Genomic DNA, 25793 nt, shown 5'->3' on the forward strand with positions numbered 1-25793 from the left:
ATTCTTTTATATCACTTCTAAAACTAAAATAAATAAATTAATAATTAGTAATAACCCAATACATTTAGAATTAGTTATTCAACAAGAAACAACCAGTCAAAATTCAATTCAGTCACTAAAAAAAATATCTAATAAATTGATAAGACTTAAGATAACTAAAAGAAAAAAAAAAAATCTAATAAATTAATAAGACCTAAGATATTTAAAAGTGGACCCATGATTGATAGTTGTTACAAACTTCTAAGTAATTTGAATTGTAAGATTATATTATATTATATTATATATACTCTATAAATAAATATATATATATATAACATAACATAACATAACATAACGGTTTGGTTCGGTCTAGTTCGGTCCTAAAGGACCTCAAACTGTATCTTTAAGGTTTCACAAATTTAGAACCGTGACCGAACTAAACCATTATCAAACCAAACCAAACTGTCCAGTCCGGTTTGATCTGGTTTGGATTTTCAGTTTGACCGAATTTTTGTGCACCTCTAATATATATATACTATACTCTATCTATTTTTTTCTTTTTTTCATAAATAAAAATAACAAATACTCTGTATATACTTGTTGCCTAAAAATATTTTACATTTTTTTGTTTTATCAATATGACACTTGTTTTTCGCTCCCGTTTTATTCAATTAGTAAAGGCTCTTCACATTTAAAATAACATAAATTCTCATTGTTTCACGGGAAAAAAAGAAAAAAAAAAAAAAAATTTGGGAACGTACAATTTTCTACAATATTCAAACAATTTTCACTCAAAATGGTGGGAGGGACGGGGCAATAGTTGGTGGAAAGGACTAAGGAGACGGAGCCATAAATTCATTTCAGAGAGCATCATATTAAACAAGATAAATTAACTGTGCAGCAAGGCGATAAATTGAGAAATAAAAGTATAATGAGAGCATAATATTCAAAATTTATATAGTATTCAATAATTCAAAAAATAAATGTTGTAAAATAAAATTTAAAGTATAAAATACAGACATTAACGTCTTTTTAGCAAGATGTTATAATTTTCATTCTTTATTTTAGGAAAAATTAGATTTTAGTGGCCAAACTTAAATAAATTTGTTCAAAAGTGACTCCAAAGTCAAGAAAAGATGAATAGTGACTAATTTTAAAATTTAATTGTTAACGAGTAACCATTTAAGGAGAATTTGATCAAAATATTTACTTGTTTATTACACATTCCAAAAATAATTTTTAGATGGTAAAATTGCCATTCTATTCATCCACCTCTCTTTCTCACCAACCTTCTTTTTTTCCTTTTTTAGTTTACAAACTTACCGATTAAAACGTTAAGTTTCTTTAATAACCTTACCTTATCTATTTTTCACTATAATACATAACTAAAAGTAAATACAAATATTACTCGTACTTGTTTATATTCCATCACACACGAATTTATCAACTCGAAGTTTACATGTCATTGAGTTTCTAAACCACACCCCTGTCAAATTATACCTATATGTGTGTACTGTATATTATATAACTACCCATATAATAAAATAGTCTATTATTTTGGTAAAGCAGTGTATGTGTAATAATTTAACTAACAATTTAATATGTTTAATGTGTAAGGTAAATCTGTTCAATTAAAAAATAATGTATTACAAGAAGGATATTTAAGTAATAAACCATCAAATAGTCACTTGCTAACAATTAATTTTTAAATTTGGTGACTATTCATCTTTTATCAACTTTAAGATCACTATATATCAATTTTGTTTGAATTTGATCACCAAAATCTAATTTTCTCTTTATTTTATATCAAAGATACGTTTGTTTTTTGTTCTGTTTTTGGTGTGATTTATTACGAAACAACAATATATTCGTCAACTAATTTGGTGTACCATATTTCATAAAAAAAAGTTTGAATTATGTTTTAAAAAGGTATTTACATTACATTGTTTTTTTAAAAAAAAAACTATTCAATTACAATAATAAAAATAAGTGAAGAAGAAAAAAAATATAAGAGAATTTTGAAAGAAAAAAAAAAAAGGGAAGAAGAAGAAAAAGAGAACAATACTTAGAGTATCTCTAGCAGTTTGTTAAAAAATCATTTTATGTAAAATATACACTGTCACATATAATTTGTTAATTTTTTTTATCTCCAGCAGTTGGTTAAGATACACTACCACATCGCACATGTGTAAAAGGGTTGTGTATTTTACACAGCATTTTTATATTGCTATGTAAGCATATTTTCTCTCTCCTCCCCTTTTTCACTCTCGATTCTCTTTCCCTCCCTCATCCCTTTTCTAGAGTGAATAATCTGTAACTACTCGACTATCTTTTATTTATTTATTTATTTTTTAATAAATATAGTTTAATTCATCACATTCTGTAATTATACTGTAGATTATAGGGTTGTTATCATTTTACATTATATTCTAATGAGATAAATACGTACTAGACAAAGATTAGATATATAGTTTTCTATATATTTGAATCTTACTTTATTATTTGTTACAAGTTAGAATTTCGATGGCGATAGCATGATGAGAAAGTGAAATATAGGGGGAAATTATTATATTTTTCCTAAGTGAGGAGGATTGGGATGTGAGGTTTAATCGCCAAAAAGTAAACTGAATAAAGTAGGTTTGTAAAAATTATATAGGGCCTTGGGTATAACACGTAGTTGATTGTTATTGTGGGATAATTTTTTACACAAAAGGTATAAAATAACCGCTGGAGCTACAAATAGTTAGTACAAATTTTTTGTGTAAATCTACTATGACACATCATATTTATACAAAAAAAAAAAAAATTAACAAACTGCTGGAGCTAAAAATAGTTAATACAAAATTTTTGTGTAAATCTAATCTGACACATCATATTTACACAAAAAATAAATAAATAAATAACAGACCGCTAGAGCTAAAAATCATTTTGTGTAAAATATACACGGTCACATATGATTTGTAATTTTTTTTATCTTTAGTAGTCTGTTAAGATACACTGCCATATCACTAATGTGTAAAAGGGTTGTGTATTTTACACAGCACTTTTACATTGCCATGTAAACATATTTTCTCTCTCCTCTCCCTTTCCCACTCACGGTTCTCTTTATTCTCTCTCATTCCTTTACGCCTCTTTGTTTGATAACTTTTCTATAATGCAATAGAAAAGAATCAGTAACTTGTGGCAAGGTAAAAACTGCTCGACCATATTTTATTTATTTATATATATATTTTTAATAAACATAATTTGATTCATCACTTTCGTTTGATCTTTATCTTTTGCAATCATACGGTAGATTATAAGATTTTTTTAGATTTTTTTATTCTTTTACATTCTATTATAATGAGATAAATATCTAATAGCCAAATATTAGATATATATTTTAATCATGTAGTTTCTACATACTTGAATCTTATTTTTATTATTTGGTATAAGTTTCTGGTGGCAATGGCGTGAAATGTTTGCTATCGGCGGGATGAGAAAGTGAAATATAGGTGGAAATTGTTATTTTTTTCCCAACTAAGAAGGATTGAGACGTGAGATTTAATTGCCAAAAAGTAAACTGAATAAAGTAGGTTCGTAAAAATTACGTAGGGCATTGGGTATGACACGTGGTTGGTTGTTAGTGGGGATACTTTTTTACACAAAAGGTATAAAACAACCGCTTGAGCTAAAAATAGTTTGTACAAATTTTTTGTGTAAATCAACTCTGACACATCATATTTACACAAAAAATTTTAACATACCGCTAGAAATGCTCTTAGATTATCGTAAGCAAGAATTTATAATAGACTCACATGAACCAATAATAAATTCACAGACGATTTTTAATTACCAAATCAAAGATGGTGATAGATATTCACTTACCAAATCAGAGATAGTGATTTGATTATCATCCATGATTCGGTAATTAAAATAAGACTTGTCAATTTATTAGTAGTGAGTATATTGTAAATCATCACTAGTGATGATTTAAGTATTGTCAAAAAAATAATTAGAGATCATGGAGGAAATAAGAGTAAGAAGAGAGAAATAGAATAGAGAGGGAGAGTCAACTATTATTTATAAAAGGTGGGCAAAATGAATAAATTTGTTTTCTATTGGTAAAAAATCACTCTCACACTCCCTTTGTGGATTTAAAAACTGGGTGAGACTTTCTATTTGGAAAGGGAGAAAGTATCGTTGAGACAATCCTTGACACAATAAACATTTCGGCTCCGGTTGTTTCCGTAATATATTTAACTTGCTAAAAATTGATTAGTAAATTATGTTTGTTAAGTTTTAATATTTTTCAATAACCAAACACTAAAAAAAAAAAAAAAAAAATTTTTTTCATCCAAACAAAGAACCTTTGTATCGAATATTTTCAGAATGTATTGAAATATAAGGACAAAAATGACATTTCATGTCATAAATAAGGACAAAAATGACATTTCATGTCATAAATCTCTCAACAAGCAACAGCGAGGGTACACGGGATAATAAAGGTCATTATTTTATGCAGCATGCAATTAAGTCTAATACTAGGGGAGATCAGTATATTTTATTTAACCGAGGGCTTATTTGTAAAATTGAATAAATAAATTTGTCTGGGCGTCGGCTAATACGATATAGCGGCCCCCTCTCGCTGTGTGGGAAAAGAAACCCTAGAATATGTCTGGTGCGTACGGTTACGAAGGCGACGAATTTGCTCCTCCGCCGGCCGGAGGCGGCGGAGGATATGGTGGTCGAGGCGGAGGATATGGAGGTAGCGGTGGCGGAGGATATGGAGGTAGCGGTGGCGGAGGATACGGGGGTGGTGCTGGAGGTCATGGAGGAAGTGGCCGTGGAGGTTACGGTGGTGATGGTGCCGGAGGTTATGGTGGCGGTGGCCGTGGAGGTTATGAGGGAGGTGGAGGTGGGGGTAGAGGTGGTGGACGAGGTGGCAGAGGTGGTGGACGAGGTGGAGGATATGGTGGTAATTCACAGAATCGAGATGTTTATTTTTCTCGTTCTCTTTTCTGCATCCTCTGTTTGAATTGTTGTAGATTAATTGGTTTAGGGTTTATATGTATATATATTTCTGTATATCTTACATGTGTGTGGCTGTGCATGATGTTTCTCTTTATTCGTTTGTAATTGCAGGTGGCGGCGGAGGTGGAGGTGTGTATCAAGGAGGAGATCGTGGTGGTAGAGGAGGAGGTGGCCGTGGTGGCGGAAGCGGCAAGGAAGGTGATTGGCGTTGCCCTAATCCTAGGTACAACATTTTTTTCTTATTTCTTTTGGAGATCTGCTGATTTTCAAATTTGTTAAATTAATTTCTCCCACCTGCATGTTCGGTTTTGAGAGTGGGAAATTGGTTTCTAGGAAATTCCCAGGAAAAAAAAGGTTTTCTTTGAGGTTCCGACTATCACCAAGTATATTTTTTCATGAATCTTGAGGAAATTGTTTTTTGTTTTTTTTGTTTTTAAAATAAAGTACCATTACTTTTCACAAAAAAATTGATTTAAGGTTTTTGGCTGATACAAACGAAACTTCAAAAGACAAAAAGGTTGTAATTTTGTGTTTTCTTGGTTGTTACTTGTGTAGATATATGTTTTTGAAACTCTTATATGTGGATGTAGCTGTGGGAATCTGAACTTCGCAAGAAGAGTCGAGTGTAACAAATGTGGTGCACAAGCTCCTGCCAGTGGTGGCAACCGCGGGGCCATCAGTGGCGGCTATAACAGAGGAGGAAGTGGTGGGCGATATGATGGTAATCGAGGGGGTAGAGGTGGGAATTATGACGGTGGAAGTGTTGGAGGTAGTAGAGGTGGTTCTTATGGTGGCAATCAAGGAAGGGATGGTGTTGGTTATGATCAGGTTCCTCCATCTTATGTTGGGTCAGGTGGCAAATTCCCACCACCTCCAAACACTTACAATGGGAACCCTAATTATGGAACAGATGCTGTCCCCCCACCTGCGAGCTATACTGGTGGACCTACTTCATATCCCCCATCATATGGTGCCCCTGTTGGCGGTGGCGATGCGTTGGGTTATGCCCAAGGTGGTGGTCGGGGTGGCCCACCTGGTGGATACAGTGGGTATGGTGGTGGTCCACGTAACCCGGTAGATGGTTATGCTGGTGCTCCTGCTGAGGCTCCAGTTAAGCAATGTGATGAGAATTGCGGGGAGTTCTGTGACAACTCGAGAATTTATATCTCAAATTTGCCTCCAGATGTAACTTCTGAGGAATTAAGAGAACTTTTTGGCGGCATTGGACAAGTAAGACACAATATTCTTCTTTTGGACTTTTTAAACTTTATGCATTAGAAATTTATGTTTCAATAACATAGTTGAACATATCCAGCTATCCCCATTAGTGAAATTGTTAATCTTTTTATGAATAGCCGATGAAGAAAAGGGGGTGGTTGTGGAATTTCATTCCATTTGTTATGTACGAATGAGAGATGCTAAGCAACAAGTGCAAGCTGACCCATTTTTTCCTCTCATTTATTAATGTTGTTTTATTGGGACACTAATGCAATTTTTATTATTTAGGTTGGAAGAATCAAGCAAAAGCGGGGCTATAAGGACCAATGGCCCTGGAATATAAAAATTTATACAGATGAGCAAGGAAACAACAAAGGGGATGCAGTTTTGTCTTATGAAGATCCATCTGCAGCACATTCTGCTGGTGCCTTTTTTAACCGTATGTTACGTTTCTCTTGATTCAACACACTTTCACTGTGTGTCAGAGTAGAGATACTGTTACTTTCTTTCAAACCATAGTAATATTATTTGATCAACTTACTGAATCATTTATTTCTCTTGAAATGTCTTCAATGTTTCTCATTCCACTACAGCAAAATCACCTTTTACTCTTTCATATACTTTCACTTGGAAAAGAAAATGTTCTATACTAATGGATTTGGGAATTTTTTTCTTATTTTAGTGGAAACTATTATGTTATTTTTTCTTAAATACCTACATTGAAATCTCATCAGATTATGACATGAGGGGTTACAAAATCAGTGTTGCAATGGCCGCAAAGTCTGCTCCAAAGGCCCCTCCAGCATATGGCCCCGGGTAAGCCATCCTACCTTCCTTCTGTATTGTATTTGTATATTTATTCTTTTAAATGTTGGCAGGGGCAGAGCCAGGATTTGGGTTCAGAGGGGGCTCAACCCTTGGCTTGTATATGCACATAAATACACACAAAAGACTAATAACAAAACCGAGGAGGGCATTTTTTTGATATTACAAAAAAATACATATGGCATTTTGTGATAATATAAAATAAAATGGAAAAATTTTGTTTTTTTTGGGGGGGGGGGGGGGGGGGGGGGGGGGAGCTGCCTCTTGTGGGCCTTAGCTGCCTCCGTCCCTGTATGATGAGCTGTTGAATAGTTACTTGTGCTGTATTTTCAAAGTTCACTGACGTTTTGGGTGGGGGGGGAGCTGCCTCTTGTGGGCCTTAGCTGCCTCCGTCCCTGTATGATGAGCTGTTGAATAGTTACTTGTGCTGTATTTTCAAAGTTCACTGACGTTTGGAGAAATCAGGATTTCTGCAATCACTTTTCTCTTCTTCAGTCATGCAATGTAGATCATACTTTTGATTGGATGAATTTTAGGATGTTATTTGGTGAGTTGTGTATTTATTGTATTTCCACTGTGTATGCTGCTGATCCCTATGTTTCTGAAGTGTGTCCTGCGCGCACTTACTTTATACCTTAGGTCACTTTTCTAATTTTTATTGCCAACTTTGATTGCAAACTGCCAAAGTAACCATTGCTTAAGGATTTCTCATAAATAGATTTGGCTAGCTTGAAGCATATGGACATCATGTTTTTTGATGGATCGTCCAAATTTTATGTAGTATCATTACCTCTTTTCGGTATTTTAGAAGCAATACATGTTGAATGTTTTACTTGTATAATTGTACTTTATATTACATGGGCTGCATTTGGGTTTGTATATGGTGGTTTCAGTCCATGTATTTTGTATTGTTATAGGTGGGTCTTTATGTTCCTCTAAGTTCTTATCATTTTGGTTTCAGTCCATTTATTTTGTATTGTTATAGGTGGGTCTTTATGTTCCTCTAAGTTCATATCTTTTTGGTTTAGGTGGTTCACTATCACCTTTTTTTTTTTTTTAAGGAATTTAAATTGCGGTGGGTATGAGGTATGGGTAACAGTTCTGTCATTGAGCCCAACCTAGACAAAGGCAGGATAGATTTTTAGTACGGTCACCAATAAAATTCACTAGTTGTGCTGGTTGACACTCTCACCAACTAACCAATATACTTTTTGGAAGGCTTTCGGCCTTAGCAAAAACTTCTTTCTACAGAATGAGATAACTAACATTGCAGGCTCATACTTTTGGGAAACACGAACGAAGATGTTGGTATGAGACTAAATAGCCATTCGTGTAATTTCACTTATCAACAGCCAAATTTAAAAAAAAAAATCTCAATTAATAGCTATCACTTAAAATTTAGCTCTTAAAAATTTCAGCACTTTTATCGAGCAGTACTTAAGTTTGTCTTTTAACCTTTTCCACTTGCTTAAACATTCATTCTCTCTCTCTCTCTCTCTTTTTCTCCATTATATTATAAAACAAGATATGAAGGGAAATCACCATCTTTTTGTTTCTTTTCCTCGTATCCACACAAGTACAATGATTGATACTATTTTTCTTTTATTTTTTTCCTCTCTTTTTTGTACTGCTTAATGCTATCATTTTCTTTTCTTTAATTTAAATGCACTATAAATACCTCTTAAGAAAGTGAAAGACAGCACTATGAGATTTCACTTGTTTGGGTAGTGTGTGGTCACAAGCTTCACTGGCGTGTGGAACAAGTTAGTAGTCTATGTATAAATTAGAAGATGTATATATATCCGGCTTTAATGCTTTTTAGCTACTGTTTTATTGGCTACTTGTTCGTGCAACAGGGGAGGTGGTAGAGGTGGTTATGGGGGTGGTGGAGACAGACGCAGAGACAACTACAGAGATGGCGGTCCAGATAGAAATTACCACGGTGGAAACCGTTCGCGCCCATACTGAACTTCAACTGAGCACTTATGTACTAAAAACTGTGTTTGGAAGGATTTAATATATTCCATTGGCGGGTTTATTCTCAAACTGGAGGTAGGTTGTTCACTCACTCAGAGCAGTACCCCTTTTCTCTATATTGTCTTCCGCTACGTGGAGGGAGTTTTATCTTTAAGCTTGGGATTGATTTAAACCGTGTGAATGTTTTTTATAGAGGCAAAGCGGATATTCTCCAAATTGCTGCTAAGGTAGGTTGAAATTTTCAGGTGAGTGTTGCTATTTCAAAATCACACATTTATGATATTTGACATGTTGAGTGGCGGATTTTATGGGTTTGATTTGCATGTTATCTAAATTCTTGCCTCTTCATGTGTATAGATGTGAAGGAGTGATTGCATGGATCATGAATTGTCCTGTTATGCAGTCTCTTCCTTCTGAGGTCTTTTGTTATATATCTTAATCTCATCTCCGACTCTGGCCATTCCATAAATGTGGATCCTTCCTCCCACCAAACCCCTTTAACTTAAGTAAGGCAGCTGACTCTTGATATTTTTTCTTTTTCTTTTCTTTTTGGTGGCCAAATAACATTTTACACAAATACCGTATATAGAATAGAGATTTGCCAGATTCTTCAAGTTCGGTTCAAGGTTTCAGTTACTTTCCCTATGTAGAGGGAAATTGTGCCCTTTCTAATTTTCACTTGGGTAAATACTCATGGACACTCCCATCACAAATGCCCATTGGGCTCGAACCAACCTCCCTTTTGTTATACCACCTGGACCAATGCCCTGTGCCCCCCTCCCTCTCTCTTCCTCTCCCTCATTTTTCATGTGAGGTAAATTTCCGAATATTTTCTCCCCTGTACATCAAGTACCCTTCTCTATCTTTTCATCTCGAACTTGTTATTTGAGATATAAAAAGTAACAATTAGTATTATGGAGAGAACAAGATACATTATGATTGCATAGAACAGCAAATGTCGTTAAGATTACCTTGGATAGTATGAGTACCTTTAAATGTTTTTGCGACTATTGAACAATTATAACACTGAGCCAGCAAGCTACGGAAGGGAGCAGACGATCTATCTCCATGAATGTTGCCTGCCTTTCTGCTGTGGAGCTATTTCGTTGTGTTGATTTGTAACGGAACTTGCAGTGACCACCTGCTAGTTCTTTGTGATATTTGGAGGCTTCCACCATTACAATGATTCTCTGTTATGTGCTTCCTTGCATCAGCATCGACGAATCTTATAGACAATTTTGCATGGTGGTCCCTTGTCGTCTCCCTCCAAACTCTCTCTATTTTGCTTAGGGTCTTCGATTCTGATTGGTTTCGTTCTTATTTCCTATAGGACGTCAAGACTCTTAAGTGGTTTTCTCTTTCTTATTTATTTAGTTATTATTATTATTATTATTATTTTTGCTGAACCACATGAAATAGTTTTGTAAGACAGTCCATTCTATGGATGTGGTTTCAAATGTTGGTTGTTAAAATCTCTCTGGCTTACATCTTCGGCAGAACAGTAATAGGGTTTAAAAGATTATAACCCCTTCGGACTAGTGCTTCAGGGTTTAAAAGATGTCTCCTTTCTAATTAATATTTACACTCAGGTTGGGTGCGTGCTTACAGTTGCCCAAAATTGGAACTGATTTGAAATTCCAATAATATGGAATTGATATATAAAGAATCATGTTTTTGTTTTAGATCAAGTTTAAATTCATTTGGAGCTTGAATTCAAAATTGAATGGTCTAGTTTTATAAACAGTTAGTTTTGATTTTTTAGTGTTGATTGATAATTCAATCAACACAAATTAAATCAGTGTACAATTATAATTTGAAAAACACTTTCAAGAATTTAAAAATGAGTGAAAATTTCGAGGGTAAAAGAGCAGATCTTCCATTGGACGTTAACAATTTAAAATAGAGAACCCAAGCTAGACTACGACCCTGCATAAATAGTATTATAAGTATAAATTCAAACACTTTGCTCTTTGTTGAATTCAATAGTCATTTATACTCCACCTGAAGCATAAAGTTGTTTAATACAAATATTTAGTTGTCATTTATTTTTAAGAACATCATATTTCATTTGGTGCTTCACACGATGATGTCTCAATCATACATATATATACAGATCTCTTCATCGTATTCGGCAAATGAAAAATGAAAGGTTCATGATGTCTAATTGTCATGTTCAGAATCCCTAACTTGGCAATGTGAAAATGAAAGGTTCCCTTCTTTTTCCCTAGTTTCCCTCCAAAAGTTGGTGATATGGTAATTTCTCATGATATTGGTAGTACATTCATTTCATGTCATTAAAAAATATTTAAATCCATTAGTCTATTTGACCGTCTTGGGAAGGTATGTGTGATAAGGTTTGCTTTGTAAGAGAGGTTAGAGTAATTTTGAAAAATATAGGGAAGGTCCATGTAATTATGATAAATTACAGGAGATCTGTGTAGTTTATTCTTTTATTTTAAAAATGAATATTTAGAAAACACTTTTTAACCAAACACAAAACACACACACATACACAATTTTTTACTGAAATGTGTATTTTTTTTATTTTTTATTATCTAAAAGTTTGCTATGATAAATTACCCTTGCTGGGTTTGATATGACTGATAAGATATAACACGTTAAGATAAAATAGAGACAAGCTATAATACATAAAGTAAAAGGAAATTCTTATGGAACAGTTGTTAAATCATACCATTTTATATGGCGTTGAGTGTTAAAAAAGAATCTAGAGCAAAAATGTAGAGCAAGTGCTGGGCTTTAAAAAAGAAGGGCAAAGAATTCATGTAGCGGAAAATTCATTCTTGGAAATGAAGATGTTAAAGATGGATGATTCAATGAGTCAAAAAGATCGCATCTACTAGTGACAAGATTAGAGATTAGCCTTGTGTAATATGGACATCTAACGGTGAGAAAAAAGGAAAAAAAGAAAAAAAGATGGATAGGAGGCAGAGAGGATGTTCAAAATTAACATGAAACGAAATTATTAGAAATGATTTAAAAATGTTATAAATCAGAGAAAAAAATAAAGTAACTGATATTCAGTGAACCCGGCGTTATTATAATTCCGACTTGTCACACCTAACTCGTAGGTCACCGACTGACAGGGTCTGTAGATCCCCCGACTTCCTTGTAAGAGTTGGCTCATGCTATGTATTTCGACTTGTATAATATTGTTCTTCTGAAAGTCCACACTACCAAATGTATGTGTTTAACTTCCAAAAACAGAAAAAAACCTTGGAAACCGGATGATTGCGAAACACCACAGGTTCCACATTATTTGCAATTCCATAAATAACTTTGTATAACAAACTTGAGGTGACCAAACACACAGAAAATTCAGCGACAATTGAAAACAAAATCAAAGAAATGAGGACTCATGTAGGACAAACAACAACTTTGTCAGAGCAAAAATGTATTGAAAAGGGGGGTTAATGCAAATACACTAAATGGCGAACAGATTTAGAAGCATAGGCAAAGCCATGGTACCAGCTCGGTTTTCACTCATGCACTAACCTCATAGTTTATCTACTGGCCAGTGAGGATGGTGGAAAACCAGGCAATGCAAAAAAAAGAAAAAAGATTTCTTGCCTTGGGGTATTATCCTTATAACTTAATTTAGAGGTTGGCTGCTTCAGCACTCCAGCTATCAAAAGAAAATATGAGCTTGAATTCATTCAAGTAGAGCCTATCTGTGCAAATGGTTTCGTTGCATGTCATAAACCATCGTTCCAGAACCATATTGCGAACCTGCATCAACACCACCCTGCACCTGAAATAAGACAATACAATAATAAGATATTTACTCTAGAACCTCATATCTTTTTGGGAAAATGTCCGGATAATGCAACAAAGTCTGCTACAAGTTCTTCATCTACTCTTTTTCTTTTTCTTGGTTAGTGTCGCTAAAAAATGAAAAATGAGATATAAGAATGGGGAATGGCATAAATTTCGTGGCTTCTGGTGCAAATTTCACATACGGTGTTTTTTAGTGTTGTAAATCACTTGACCCGAAAAAAAAAAAAAAAAAAAAAAAAAAAAAAAATCCACCACATTGGGTGCCATTTTCACCTCTGAACTCGAAATATTATGGTCTGGGAATAAATAGAAAGAGATCTGACTCAATTTAGAAGTTAAAACAAGCCAGCACTGATTATTACTTATGGTTAGTAAATATAAATTAATAGAAGAAATTACCCTAAAACAAGAGCTGACTGATTAGTGACTCTGATGTTAATGTTGTTGCTGTTGGTTTCTTGAAACATCCTGCGTTTGTGCGGTACTAGTATAAGTTTTGTTTCTTCAATTAATTGTAGAGGGAGACAGACCATAACAAGAGTTAGCTGATAGCTGACGGGAAAGTACTGTCAACTACCAAATTCTGATAAAGTTTAGTTGAGACACTGAAAGCTAAGGACTAGAAAATCAAGTTGTGGGTTATGTTTCCAGACCCTTGCAACATTAATCATCTGCAATTATCTCAGTTTTTTCAGATGCACTACTGCTCATATGATATATTGTCAGCATAACTCTTGGAGGCCCCTAATTAAAACTCCTGTGTACAAAATTTAGAATGAATTCCAAACCTCGTGCTAACATCTCTCTCAAAATCCAAAGTGCTACAATCATGCTAACAGTATCTTATGTAGAACTAGGTGAATTAATCATCATCATCCTTGCTTTTTTCCCAAACAAATGGGATTGGCCACATGAATTATCTTCTCTATTCTGTTTTACTATACACGTCTCGTCTAATATTTAACTTTTCAAAGTCAATTTTAATAACTTCATTTCATGCTAGTTTTGGTCGGCCTCGTCTCTTATCTTCTATGCAAACTAATATTCCCTTTCTTATGGGCACATCAATGGGTCTACGTTCTCTGTCTACCCACCGAAGTCAATTTTCTATCAATTTGTCACTATTCCTAATATCTCCTTTACACTTGGATTAGTAAATCTATCTTTTCTAGTCACTCCTATCATCCACCTCAACATCCTCATATCAGTTATATGAATACGTTGTTCTTGTTTCTTTTTCGAAGGCCCAACACTGGTTGTTGTATAAAATAGTCATCCTAATGACCATGTTATAAATTTTTCCTTTTTACGTGTTTGATATTTTTCACATAGGATATCATTAGCCTGTCTCCATTTTGTCCATCCTGCCCCAATCCTACCAGTAATATCGTTATCTATTTTTCATTTTTTTGTATTTTTGATCCCTAGTATCGAAAATGATAAGTTAATGGAGTAGCTTTAAATATTACTAGTTATCAAATAATGCAGATCCTACAATTGAAGCTTAATATATTAGATGACCCCAAATTCGCTAAAAATCCAAGATGCACGTCTTTCTGAAATTCTAGGGAAGCTTATCACCAACAAATCCTAGATTTGACAAGTTTTGCTGGCATTAGGTGACATGCTACAAAAAAAAAATTCATGGAGGACTGCAAAGCTTTGAAGACTTGCTCAGTTTATAAATTATAGGAAAGTTAAAAACACAATCAAAGAACAGGAGTTGAAGAAATGTTTGGGTATTGAATTTGATCATCAATGGTAACCATCAACCACAGCTATAAAGCTGACATATTTATCAGACCCTTAAAGGTCAAGATAGATCTCTATAGCCACTTATGTTGGATGGGTCATGTCATGTATTCCGTAAGTTCATGTCACATGGAATACAGTCCTAGGTGTTGTTACTTCATGAACCACACCCACAGGTTGTTGATGTGTGTAATCTTCCAAATTCTTTATGTGTCCATCGTCAACTATTAAAATGATGTAAACAAGAGAAGTTACCATGCCTTTAAGTTCATAATATAAACATGATAATTTTATTCCTTTAAGTTCATAATATAAACATGATAATTTTATTCCTAATTACATTATAATATTTTAATAACTTGAAAGAATTAATTGTAAAAAAACATTTCTAAACTATATTGTTTTTCCCCTTAAAAACTATTTGCCCCGTGAACTATTAAAATGTCGCAAACAAAGCTACCATTGCAACTCGCCAACTCCTGTGCCCAGATAATAGTTTGTAGCTTGATATGTGTGTGTGAAATGAGAGAGAACAAGGAGTGATATATATATATATATATGGAACTTTTATGTATACAGATAGAGAGCTGATAAAAATATATATAGAGAGAGGAGAGAATTTCGTGCAGGTTTGGAGAAAGACAAGAATCTTCTAAGTTAACTACCCTGCACGTTATTGTAAGTTGATTTATGAGAGCTTCACAAATGGCATTTTACATGGATGTAGGATTCAAGATGAACTGGTAACAGCGATTGTTTCAAACCTTTTCATTAATCAATGATGTGGTCCATTACCATTCGTAAATTGTGTTAAAAGCTACATATCAGACGCTTAGTATTCAACTTACGATAATATAGAGGGCAGATAACTCAGGATCCTAATCCGAGAGGGAGATGTTATTTTGAGATTTCTAAAAATGTACAAGCACATGTTTGGTCTAACAGTTCTATACTAGCTACTTGAAAATAGAAGGGAGTCAAATAAAAAACAGTTGATAGTATAAGGAGGTTACATGCTAAAAAAAAATTAGTACAAGGGGCCAGGGTGATATGCAAAAAATTAGAATGGGTCTTTTTTATGGCCCATTTAATATTTTATTTTATTTATTTATTTTTTTGAAATGTTTAAAAAAAGTGTACATTCCTTCTGAAAAATTAAAATGCAAAAATTGAAACTTTCACAAATAAGCCTCTCTAACAATGTAAAATTTAAAACTTAATTGGAGATTTGGTTTTGAAATATTTATATTTTCTTACTTTAGTGTTAATGGTGGTTAAGTTTATATCCTTAAACAAAGTTAGAATTTTTTTTTTCTTTTTTGGGAGAGTGTGATAAAATATGTTTCTAAAAATTGTTGTGTCCATTGGGAAGAAATGAAAACACTATGAGAAACACTCTTGACGAAACAATGTTATCAAAAACCTTTTTTACAAAAAGAAAGAAAAATCAAAACTACTAAAAGAAGTTTTTCGGCCCACCTAACCGTTACGAATTCTTGAGCACGGCTTGATCTTGTAACCGTACATTCGGAATTCGTCCATTTCGTAGACGGATTCGTTGAATATACCGGTTAGGTGGGCCGGGAAGATGCCAGTGATTCGGTGAATGGACCTTGCGGAGGGAGTCCAAACACACGTTGGCTCGGAAAGCTAAACATTTTGATTGGAAAAAGGGAAAGATTAAAAATTTCTTCAATCAACAGAAAATAGTCAAGAAATAATCTGCATGCACCAACGGCCAGTGGCCTAACGGTACCAGCCTCTTACTTTCTAAAGGGAGGTCCAGGGTTCAAGGCTCAGAAGAGACGTGTGTGTGTGAGTACCAACTAGAAAAAAAAAAATAATAATAATAATCTGCATGCAAATGCAGGGCTTCTAGGGTTTTGAATATAGTGAAAAAATGTTTATATATATAGCAACTTTAAAAGAGATTTAAGTGATTATAAATGTGAGAATGTTTTAAGATATAAAGAAATCAATTAAACACACAATAGAAATACATCAAACTCTAATTAATTAATTAATTAATTGTGCATGCATGCAGATATAAATATTTGTGAAATGAGCTTGAAAATTATAGGAAAATAGAGGTGACCAAGACTGAGATGATCAAGAGTGAAGAGAAGAAAATCACAGAAAGAAAGAGAAAATCAATTACTTTTATGTAATAGTAAAGAGCAGTTTATGAGAAGATGCTGTGTATGCTTATTTATAATATCATGAACTAACTCTACTTGAATTACTTACAGTTTCATGAACTAACTATTTTTTCAAAACTGTGGAGGATGATAAATCATGCTGAGAAAGAAGAAAGAAGATGAGGAGGGGAGATAAAAGAAAGAAGATAGGATGGTGCTCCATAGCACCTTTCAATCCTCTAGTTTAGAAGAGTATAAGAGCGAGAAAAGCGAGAAGCTATATAGATAGAGTGAGATGGGGAGGGGAAAGAAGACAGAGCCTAAAGCTCTGCAAAATATCTAATTTCTTAAAATTTATTAATATCTTGGGCTAATCTCATTTTACATCAATGGGTGTACTCCATAAAACCTAAAAACTCAAAGATACCTCCATAAACTAATCCTAACTGTCATGGTAACCTAACATAATTCAAAGTTGTTTCTAAAACAAATAGTAAAATGAAAATAAAGGGAAGTGATATTCGCACTCCACTTGCACTACACTTATTTTTTTCTTCTAAATAAAATAACAAAACGGTCCCTAAATTCATTAATGCACTCTCTTATTTTGAAATACCATAACTACCCTATATACTATAAATTTTAACTTTATTTATTTTCTTTAGTACGTGGTACTTTTTTTTTTTTTGATCCTATCAAAAGAGATAAGTTTTTAGCAGAGATAACTTCCCAAAAAATTAACTTATCTCTGTTGAATAAATTATCTCTTTTGATATGATCCCAAAAAAAAAAGAAAAAAAAAATGAGGTAAAAATGTTAAAATTTATACTAGTAGTATATAGGGTAGTTATGGTATTTTAAAATAAGAAATGGTGCATTAATGAGTTTATGGACCTCTTTGTCATTTTATTTAGAAGAAAAAAACAAGTGTAATGCAAGTGGAGAAAAGTGGAGTGCGAATATCGCCTCCCATAATAAATACATATATCTATATATATATAGAGAGAGAGAGAAAGAGAGAAAGACCTGATAGTAATAGGACTAATAACTTAAAATATATCAATTAACTCATCGACAAATGACAAAACATCATCTTTTGAAACCCGCATGAATCCCTTCTTACCTTAAGTTCTATTTTCATATCTTCATAAAAATCCACAAGAGTATTTAGAACTGAAAAAATTTATTTATTAATTCCTTCATCTCGGAAACTAGTGCACTCACAGTAAATCAAAAACCAGATGCAATTGCTAATCTTGAAACTACTTTTGAATTCTTACAACAAATTTCTTCAAACAATTAGCAAGGTCATTATTAGATCAATGTAAATCTGACTCTCATGCGAATTTCCTGAAACATATGGTGGGTAAGTAAAGTATGATTTTTTCCATTTAAAATGAAATATATATATAAAAAAATAATTAAAAAAGGAGTGGAGAAAAGGAGAAAGACAGAAGGAAGAATATAGAGGGAGGGTGCATCTTACCGTCCGAAGCTCTCATTCACAAGATAAGAAGAGGAGAAGAGTGGGAAGAGAAGAGAGGAGGGCATAAAAGTGACTTCCATGCCTCTCAAATACAAGAGGAGAGATATCATCACACACAAACACACACACAAAGATTCATCCAATATCGTACCATGTTGAAGCCTAATTCCTCCCTCAAGGCCTGTTGCCTTACAAAACCCTAACAACAACTAAGTACACTCTATAATTAACCCTCCAGGCCTCCCTACCTTAATAATAATATAAGGCCTAAATTTTATTCTTAAAACCCTAAAAATTTCTAAAAATAAGAAGACACTAATAACTGAAAAAATACGCTAGCATATCATCTTCTTATAAGACCTAGCACCACATTCAGCCTATTCAGTTATATCAAATTTTAGAAATTTAGTTAGCACATACCTGATGCATGGTATAAGGATCAGGATAAGAACTTCCACCGTACACCATCTCAGGATTCCCATACCCTGCAGCATATCCAGGACCTGAATATGAACAATTATCACAGTTTACTGTTTGGAAGAGTAAAAAAACTTGAATTTTGCTCATACTGAAGATTACTACAAAACAAGCATAGGTACATAACAACCAGGAAAGCATTGGAGATAAATTACTTGGAGTTGCTGCTGCAGCTGCCGCAGCAGCTGCCCTTGCTCTCTTTTCTGCATTAGCAAGCTCAGCCCTTAGTTTCTCAATTTCACGAGCCATGGAAATCATACTTTTCTCCATTGCCTGACCTTGTTCAAGGTTACTAGCATGTGTCTGTTTTTCATACTCAACAGCAGCCCTGTTCATATGTACAGTCAGAAGAGGGACGCAAACAATGAAATATATAAACTTTCTCCGGTAAAATAACTGCTAGAGGGTAGAAAGTGTTAAAAGGAATGCGAATTCTTGAAGACACTAATTACATAAAATCTATAACATAAAACAGTCCTTACCAAAAAAAAAATCAAAGAAACTTTAAATGTGATAGGTAGAGAAGTATGTACCAACACCATAAATAAAATAGTTCAATAACGAAAATGATACGTAATGAACCAATACATATAATTCAACATATCCAATTGTGCTGATCTTGTTCCATAGATCACTTTGTCAAAAGTCATATTTTTGCTACTTTATTAGACTTTGATCTAGTATCATGGTTTTCATCCATGTCTTTTAGGCCGCCCTGTACTTCTAAAACTTTCCGACTGTGCCATGACACACCTGTGAATTGCTTATTAAGAATACGTGGAAACTAATCATTGTTACCAACTGTTAGGTCGATAGGACTTAGGTTGGCAAATTTCGTAGAACAAAACTACAGTTTAGATTAGAAATTTCAAATTTTAGTTAGTGTTAGATATTACCTCTAAAACTTGGTTGAAGAAGGAACTTGAAGCTTCTTATACAAGGTAAAAAGATAATTTAACACATTGATACATACGCCAAAATTAGGGTTCTACTTGCTTTGATCTTATTTGATTCCCTAAATCTTTTTAAAACATGCATAAAAGAGTTTTTGAAAACTTCTTGTCTATAATTTTCTAAAGTTTATAACTTTGGCAAACTTCGATCGAAAGGGCCACTGGAGTTGTGTTGATTGGACGACGTGTTTTTCGATTAATCAAACTGTATGAAAAAGCAATTTTCAATGTTGAATTAAAAATCTACCAACCCTATTCTCTCTATAATTCTTATGCCTATATATATACCATGCTTGGGCAGAATAATAACAATATATATATATATATATATATATATATATATATATATATATATATATAATACACAGAGAGTGCTATATTGTGAGTTCTAGAGTTGCATCAATATTTTTGTTTTTGTATTCATCATGCTTAAAATTGGTGAGTCTGATTCTGTGTGTTGACATCTATCATTGCATAAAAATATTAATGAGTTCAACATTATATTCAATCCATCATCAAAAATTCAAGTGAACAACTAGTGGCTGAGACTAAATCACTGGAGGAGAAGCAAATTGGTGAGGAGCAAAGTCTGTTGATAAGGGAATGGATGACCTGTAGACTCTTAGTGGAAAGTTTGGCGTTAATTAGTGTTAAGGATGTAACTAGGATTTTCTAAGATTTAGGAAACTGTAAGGTTGTAAACTTTCTTCTCATAGTGTATTTTATTTGCCAGTACTAGGTCCCGTGGATTTTTTGCTTTGGCGTTTCCACATAAAAAATCTCTGTGGGCTGCCTAGTGAGATAAAAAAGCAAGCAAAAGAGAAGTCAAACAAAGAGCAAATGCCACGTCTGCCAAAGATAGCAAATCAAACCCTGAGACTACCTCAGGTCAACCTCAAGCAGTAATCCTCGAGTCCCGAAAACCCTTGGACCCTCTCAAGTCAACCAAACCTTGGGGAGCAGTCCCTGAGTTTCGAAAATCCTGAGACCATCTCAGGTCAACCAAACCTCGTGGAGCAATCCTCAATTCCGAAAACCCTGACACTATCTCAGGTCAACCTAACCTCGAGGAGCAGTTCTTGAGTCATGAAAACAAACCCTAAGACCCTCTCATAGCCTCATGTCAACCAAACCTTAAGCAGAGTCATGGAAACCCTGAGACCCTCTCTGGTCAACCAAACCTTGAGCAGCAGTCCACAAAGTTAGGAAAACCTTGGAACCCTCGGAGGTCAAAGAAATATCGAGAAACAATCCTCAAGACCTTGAGAGCATTCTCGGGTCAGGTAAATCCCATGGACAGGTTCTCGAATACCGAATATCCTGAGGACCCTCTCAGGTCGATCAAAACTCGAACATCTACCCTCGAGAGATAGACCCTCAAAGCAAGATTGACGATGTAGAGGTAGTACAGGTAGGATCCCTTGCACATCTGTATCTACTCATTGGGACACTAAGAAGTATTGTGGATTGATAGATGAGAAGTTAGACATGCCCAAAATCTTTCGGATTTCGGGTTAACCAAAACAAAGGCAAACACGTGTCGTTACAAAAACCCTTACAATCACAATTAATGTTGCGTCTAGACCATTAATGTTCAACTACCATCGCTGTCAAGTAGCGGAATGAATTTAATGCCCGCATTAACCATTTAATGAGTCGTTGCCACACTGGAGTGGATAGAAGGAAAGACTTGACCCCTTATGTAGGGAAAGCATACCTAGTTTAATCATGACCTAAGGTCCTAGGTGCAAGGTAAAACCCAACGGGACCTTGAACCTTTGGGTATTACCCAGAAGACCTAGGACAATAAATACAGGCATGGTGGAGCATTAAAGGCCTAGACTTAAGCAACCAAGAATCACCAAAATTATAGTCCATTTATTCTCTGTCATTGGCACAAACGTTCCTACCTTCACCCATCAATCTTTTTGGTTGGTCTGCTTCTCCTCCTTCTCCCATAATCACTCTGTGAGTCCCTCTACTTGGATTATGAAATACCCATATATTATCACTTATTGTGTTCTGTTACGAACCCATCCCTTCAATCTGTATACCCATTAATTTCTTTTTTCCTAGTTCTCTATACCCATTATTTTTTTGCTTTACCTGTTTATTGTATACTATGAATTGAATACTTTTACTTTTATCCTTTAAATTTAATTTGATTTTTTATCATTTTACTTTGAATTCAAAAAGTCGTTAAAATTCGGTAATCCAACCTACGAGAGCTATTCACCCCCTCTAGGCTTAGATCACTGGCCTTGTGCGACTCACCAACATTCATATTTGGTATATAAGGACAGATGCTAGATAGCTCACTAAACCAATTGATCAAATTACTTTCCATTGTGCTTCATGCACCATCTATATCATGCAGTTAGTCCTTAGGGATGCAAAATTGAAATATACAAGAAGACTATAAGTCTCTGCTACATATGAGAAGAAACAAAGATGCAAAATTGAAATATATAAGAAGACTACAAGTCTCTGCTACATATGAGAAGAAACAAAGATGCAAAATTGAAATATATAAGAAGACTACAAGTCTCTGCTGTATATGAGAAGAAACAAAGAGAGAATCGTAGTGACATGATCAATATATCATTGTAGCAATGAGAAAGAAACAAAATAAATTTTCAATTACACTTTGCCATCAAAAAGTGTCTTTGGTAGTAGCATAGACCTTACATACCCACCTGATAAAATGGAAACAGTACAAAAAATGATATCAGATCGATTTCATTACTACCATTAAGTATTCAAATTTTCAAAATTTCGAGCTTATGTGGAAACTCTATTCTTGTAGATAGATGTGCCTTCCTTTTCCTCTTTTCGTGTGTGTCTCTTCGGTCTAAGACCGTACCTTCTTTTTTCGGGTAGGTTTCAAATGCCATAGCAAAATCAATTGAAATTAATCTATTTTAGAGTACAATTAAACATGCTTATAATTAATTTGAACACCTTCAATACCGAAGTGCATTATTCTTCACAAAAAAATAATAAAAAATTCAAGGATGAAGATATATATAAATATATATAATATAAACATATGTAGATAGATAGATATGCATATAATGAATGGGAATGGTCTCTCACCTTCCTCTTTGGAGTTCCTGGTGCATTGCCTCTATCTCTGATTTGATCGCCGGCAATTGCTGCAAGTCCGAGCGAACCCTAACGAGATCACCGTCAATCGCTTGAAACTTCGCGGCAAGCTCTTGCCGCGACGCAGTCAACTTCTGTACATCCGCCCTGACCTGAGCCAGCTCCGGAGTGAGTGCATCGATCGAACGGACCTCAGCCTCCATCTTCAGCGATCGTTCGTAGACCTCCCGCACCTGAGCGTCTCTGTCACCCTTGACCTCCGCGGTAGCGGCCGATAGGTGGAGGAGTTCCTGCTGAGCGACGGCGAGCTCCTGCTTGAGAGCCACGTGGGTGGCGGCGAGGCGTTGATTGTCGACGAGGAGGGTTTGGATGTCACGGTGCTGCACGGCGATGCGCTCTTCGACGAGGGCAGGGTGGGGCCGCGACTCGTGGGGATGGATTTGGAGGCGATGGATGGCGCGAGGGTCTTCGATTAGGACAGGGTGGCCGTGGTGGGATGCCCTTGAGAAGGACATTTCTCGGAGTTTTAGGGCATTTGGTGGGAGATGGTTTCTTCCGGCCATCTCTTTCTCTCTCACACACACAGACACACACTACTTGCTCTCTGCGGGCAAGCAAAGCTATCCCAAGCTTATGCTTTCACTAATATCGCTACACTATTCAGAATTTTGATCCAATTTTGCTTGGTTGGCTCCTGTTTGTGAATGCAAACTTACTCTGATACGTTAGATCTCGGAAATCATAACCAAGTAAATGTGTCGTTGATTTTTTATGTGTGTTGTCATTAATTGATTTTGACACGCAAGTAAATCTCAATTTTATTTAAATTTTTATCTGCATACTATCATTAAATTGATCAGGACCATGGAGGGTGTAAAAATTTCACAGGGAGATAAGGTTAAGGGTTTTAACATACTTAAATTTTTGAAAAATAAATTAAAACACGAGTGGAATGATTCATAAGATGTATTTCTATACAATTGATTACAAATCACGTGTATTATTTCAATTTAAACTTCACTTCAATAAAATTTCAATTATCAAGTAGCTCAAAAATTTTATCATCTCAATTGACCATCTGTGGATTAATTTGTAAATGAAACTTTCATTATATCAAGTATTTAGTCCTTATTATGAAAGTATTACGTCAAGTATTTAATCCTTGTTAGGAAAGTATACGACATACATTCAGAAGTACAAATAATTGATATTTTTGATATTAGGAATCTAACAAAGATATTTATGCTGATCTATTTTTTTTTGAATGAGATGGCCTAATTTTGAACTGGGCTAACTTTAAATTGAGTTACTATTACTATTTTTAAAATTTTTTTTGGGTGGATTGAAGCCAACTTCGCCCACCTTTGAATCCGTCCTTGTTTATGACACATCTAATAGTAAAGTCATGACCACCAAAATCAAACCATCCATGACACACCTCAAAGTGGTTTGTGTACTAATCTAAACTCTTGGAATGAATTTTTATACAGGTGTATCAAATTTGAAGAAGAAAAAAGAAAATTAGAAGAGAGTTGACTTGAAAACTTTTACTTAGGCAAGTTTTGGATAGCATGCACGAACTTACGAATACGTTAGTGGTGGCAATTGCTGATTATTTTATTTTATTTTATTGTTATTATATACTATTGAGTATTATTTTTTTATAATATATTATTTTAAAATTTAAAAATTGGGACAACTGAAATTACATATAAATAAAAGAGTAAATTTTACGAACACCCTCTTAAATTTGGACAAATATCACACTAAAACATCTTTCAAAAATTACCATCACTTAGGTTTAAAATGACTATTCTATCAATGACACAGATAAAAAAATACAAAAAGACAAATTTCTCTCTAATTTTGTAATTACTTTTATTACAAAATATCAACAATTTAAAATATCTAATTTACCCTCATTAATTATTTTCAGCAATACCCACTCCTTTTATCTCTTAGAGAATCATCTTTACCAATTGTGCTGTAAAAGGCACACAGAGATGGACTCTTGGAGAGATTGCTTGTGCTTGCTCTGTTAGCTCCAATAAATGCATTTTATTTGCTTTTCTTTCTCTCATCTAATTGAGTTTAGAGAGATTGCTTACTCTATTAGCCCAATGAGTGCTTAGATCTAGATATTCGAAGGGAAGAAAAAAAGAAAAAAAGAAAAAAAGAAAAAAAAGCAGTCCTTTGTCAAGGATGATATATTCCAAAGAATCTGGTTTGTCTGCCTCTTTCCCCGCCTTTGGCGGTTCCGGCGAACCTCGTCACTGTAAACTAGCGCGATTCTCTTGCAACAAAAATAGTAATAATAACTTATTGGATATTGTTTTTTCAAAATAAAAATTTCACGTAAAATAATACCAATACTTGGAGCCGGAACACCATCAGTGATGAATGCCGGAATTTGCAGAGTGGGTCTTGGGCTCGATGGTGAGTAACGCAACTTCGGTTGGTATTTACAGTGGTTGTGAATTGGGACTTGATGGTGGGTCACTGATGCCGACAGCACTAGTGAGGAAGGAGAGGTGGCAACACGATATATCTCTATATATATATACATAAACATAATCGAGTTTGAGATCGCTCTTGTATCAGTCATAGTGCCGCCGCCGCCCACTTGCATATATAAAAACCTATTTTTTTTGGTAAAATTCTTTTGGATGGTTGATGAGTGAATTTGGAAAAAAGTATGGGTATTTTAGTCTTTTAAACAATTTTTTAAAGTAAAAGAAAATTTTGACAAAGTCAAAAGATAATAATGTTTTTTTATAATGACTGAGTGTGAGTAAAAAACGTGATAAGTATTTATAATGTAGATAATAATTTTTAAAAATTATTTTAGTGTGATATTCAGCAAAAGTTAAATTAACTCAAAATAAAATTGTCTAACGGTCACTGTGTCAATACTCAATGGTTTGTTTTGAATTGCAAGGATGTTTGTTGGGTCTTGATTGGACTTATTTTTTTGCCCCGTTTATGCTTCTTTTCTTGATTTCTTTTGCCCATTGGAGCTGTTGGCCTTCAATGTACGAGTGGTGAAAGATAAGCCCAACTCCTCAGCAGAAGTTT

At 34.3% G+C, this 25793-nt stretch overlaps 2 protein-coding genes across 3 annotated transcripts; one reads left to right on the forward strand and one right to left on the reverse strand.

Annotated features, from left to right (window-relative positions):
- The first annotated feature begins 4579 nt into the window (after positions 1 to 4579).
- On the forward strand, positions 4580 to 9366 carry LOC132307230 (transcription initiation factor TFIID subunit 15b-like). 2 transcript variants are annotated; one of them, XR_009482191.1, is made up of 7 exons: positions 4580 to 4936; positions 5104 to 5215; positions 5583 to 6222; positions 6499 to 6649; positions 6945 to 7026; positions 8892 to 9087; positions 9206 to 9366. XR_009482191.1 is itself a non-coding variant. In XM_059804931.1 (6 exons), exons 1-6 carry the CDS (start codon positions 4633 to 4635, stop codon positions 9001 to 9003), a joined length of 1401 nt encoding a protein of 466 aa, XP_059660914.1. In that variant the 5' UTR covers positions 4580 to 4632; the 3' UTR covers positions 9004 to 9366. The 2 variants fall into 2 exon arrangements, 1 of the variants encoding a protein (XP_059660914.1); XM_059804931.1 differs by having other exon boundaries at positions 8892 to 9366.
- Positions 9367 to 12261: 2895 nt separating this feature from the next.
- LOC132307231 (protein FLC EXPRESSOR) lies at positions 12262 to 23446 on the reverse strand. Its single transcript, XM_059804932.1, has 4 exons — positions 22710 to 23446; positions 18816 to 18988; positions 18604 to 18686; positions 12262 to 12781 (listed from the first exon to the last, which is right to left on the reverse strand). Exons 1-4 carry the CDS (start codon positions 23279 to 23281, stop codon positions 12698 to 12700), a joined length of 912 nt encoding a protein of 303 aa, XP_059660915.1. The 5' UTR covers positions 23282 to 23446; the 3' UTR covers positions 12262 to 12697.
- Between the last annotated feature and the right edge of the window lie 2347 nt (positions 23447 to 25793).

This window comes from Cornus florida, unplaced genomic scaffold (assembly GCF_030987335.1).
Source record: "Cornus florida cultivar Cherokee Brave unplaced genomic scaffold, ASM3098733v1 CherokeeBrave_3.0.0_Hap2_Chr05, whole genome shotgun sequence".
Classification (NCBI taxonomy): Eukaryota; Viridiplantae; Streptophyta; class Magnoliopsida; order Cornales; family Cornaceae; genus Cornus; species Cornus florida.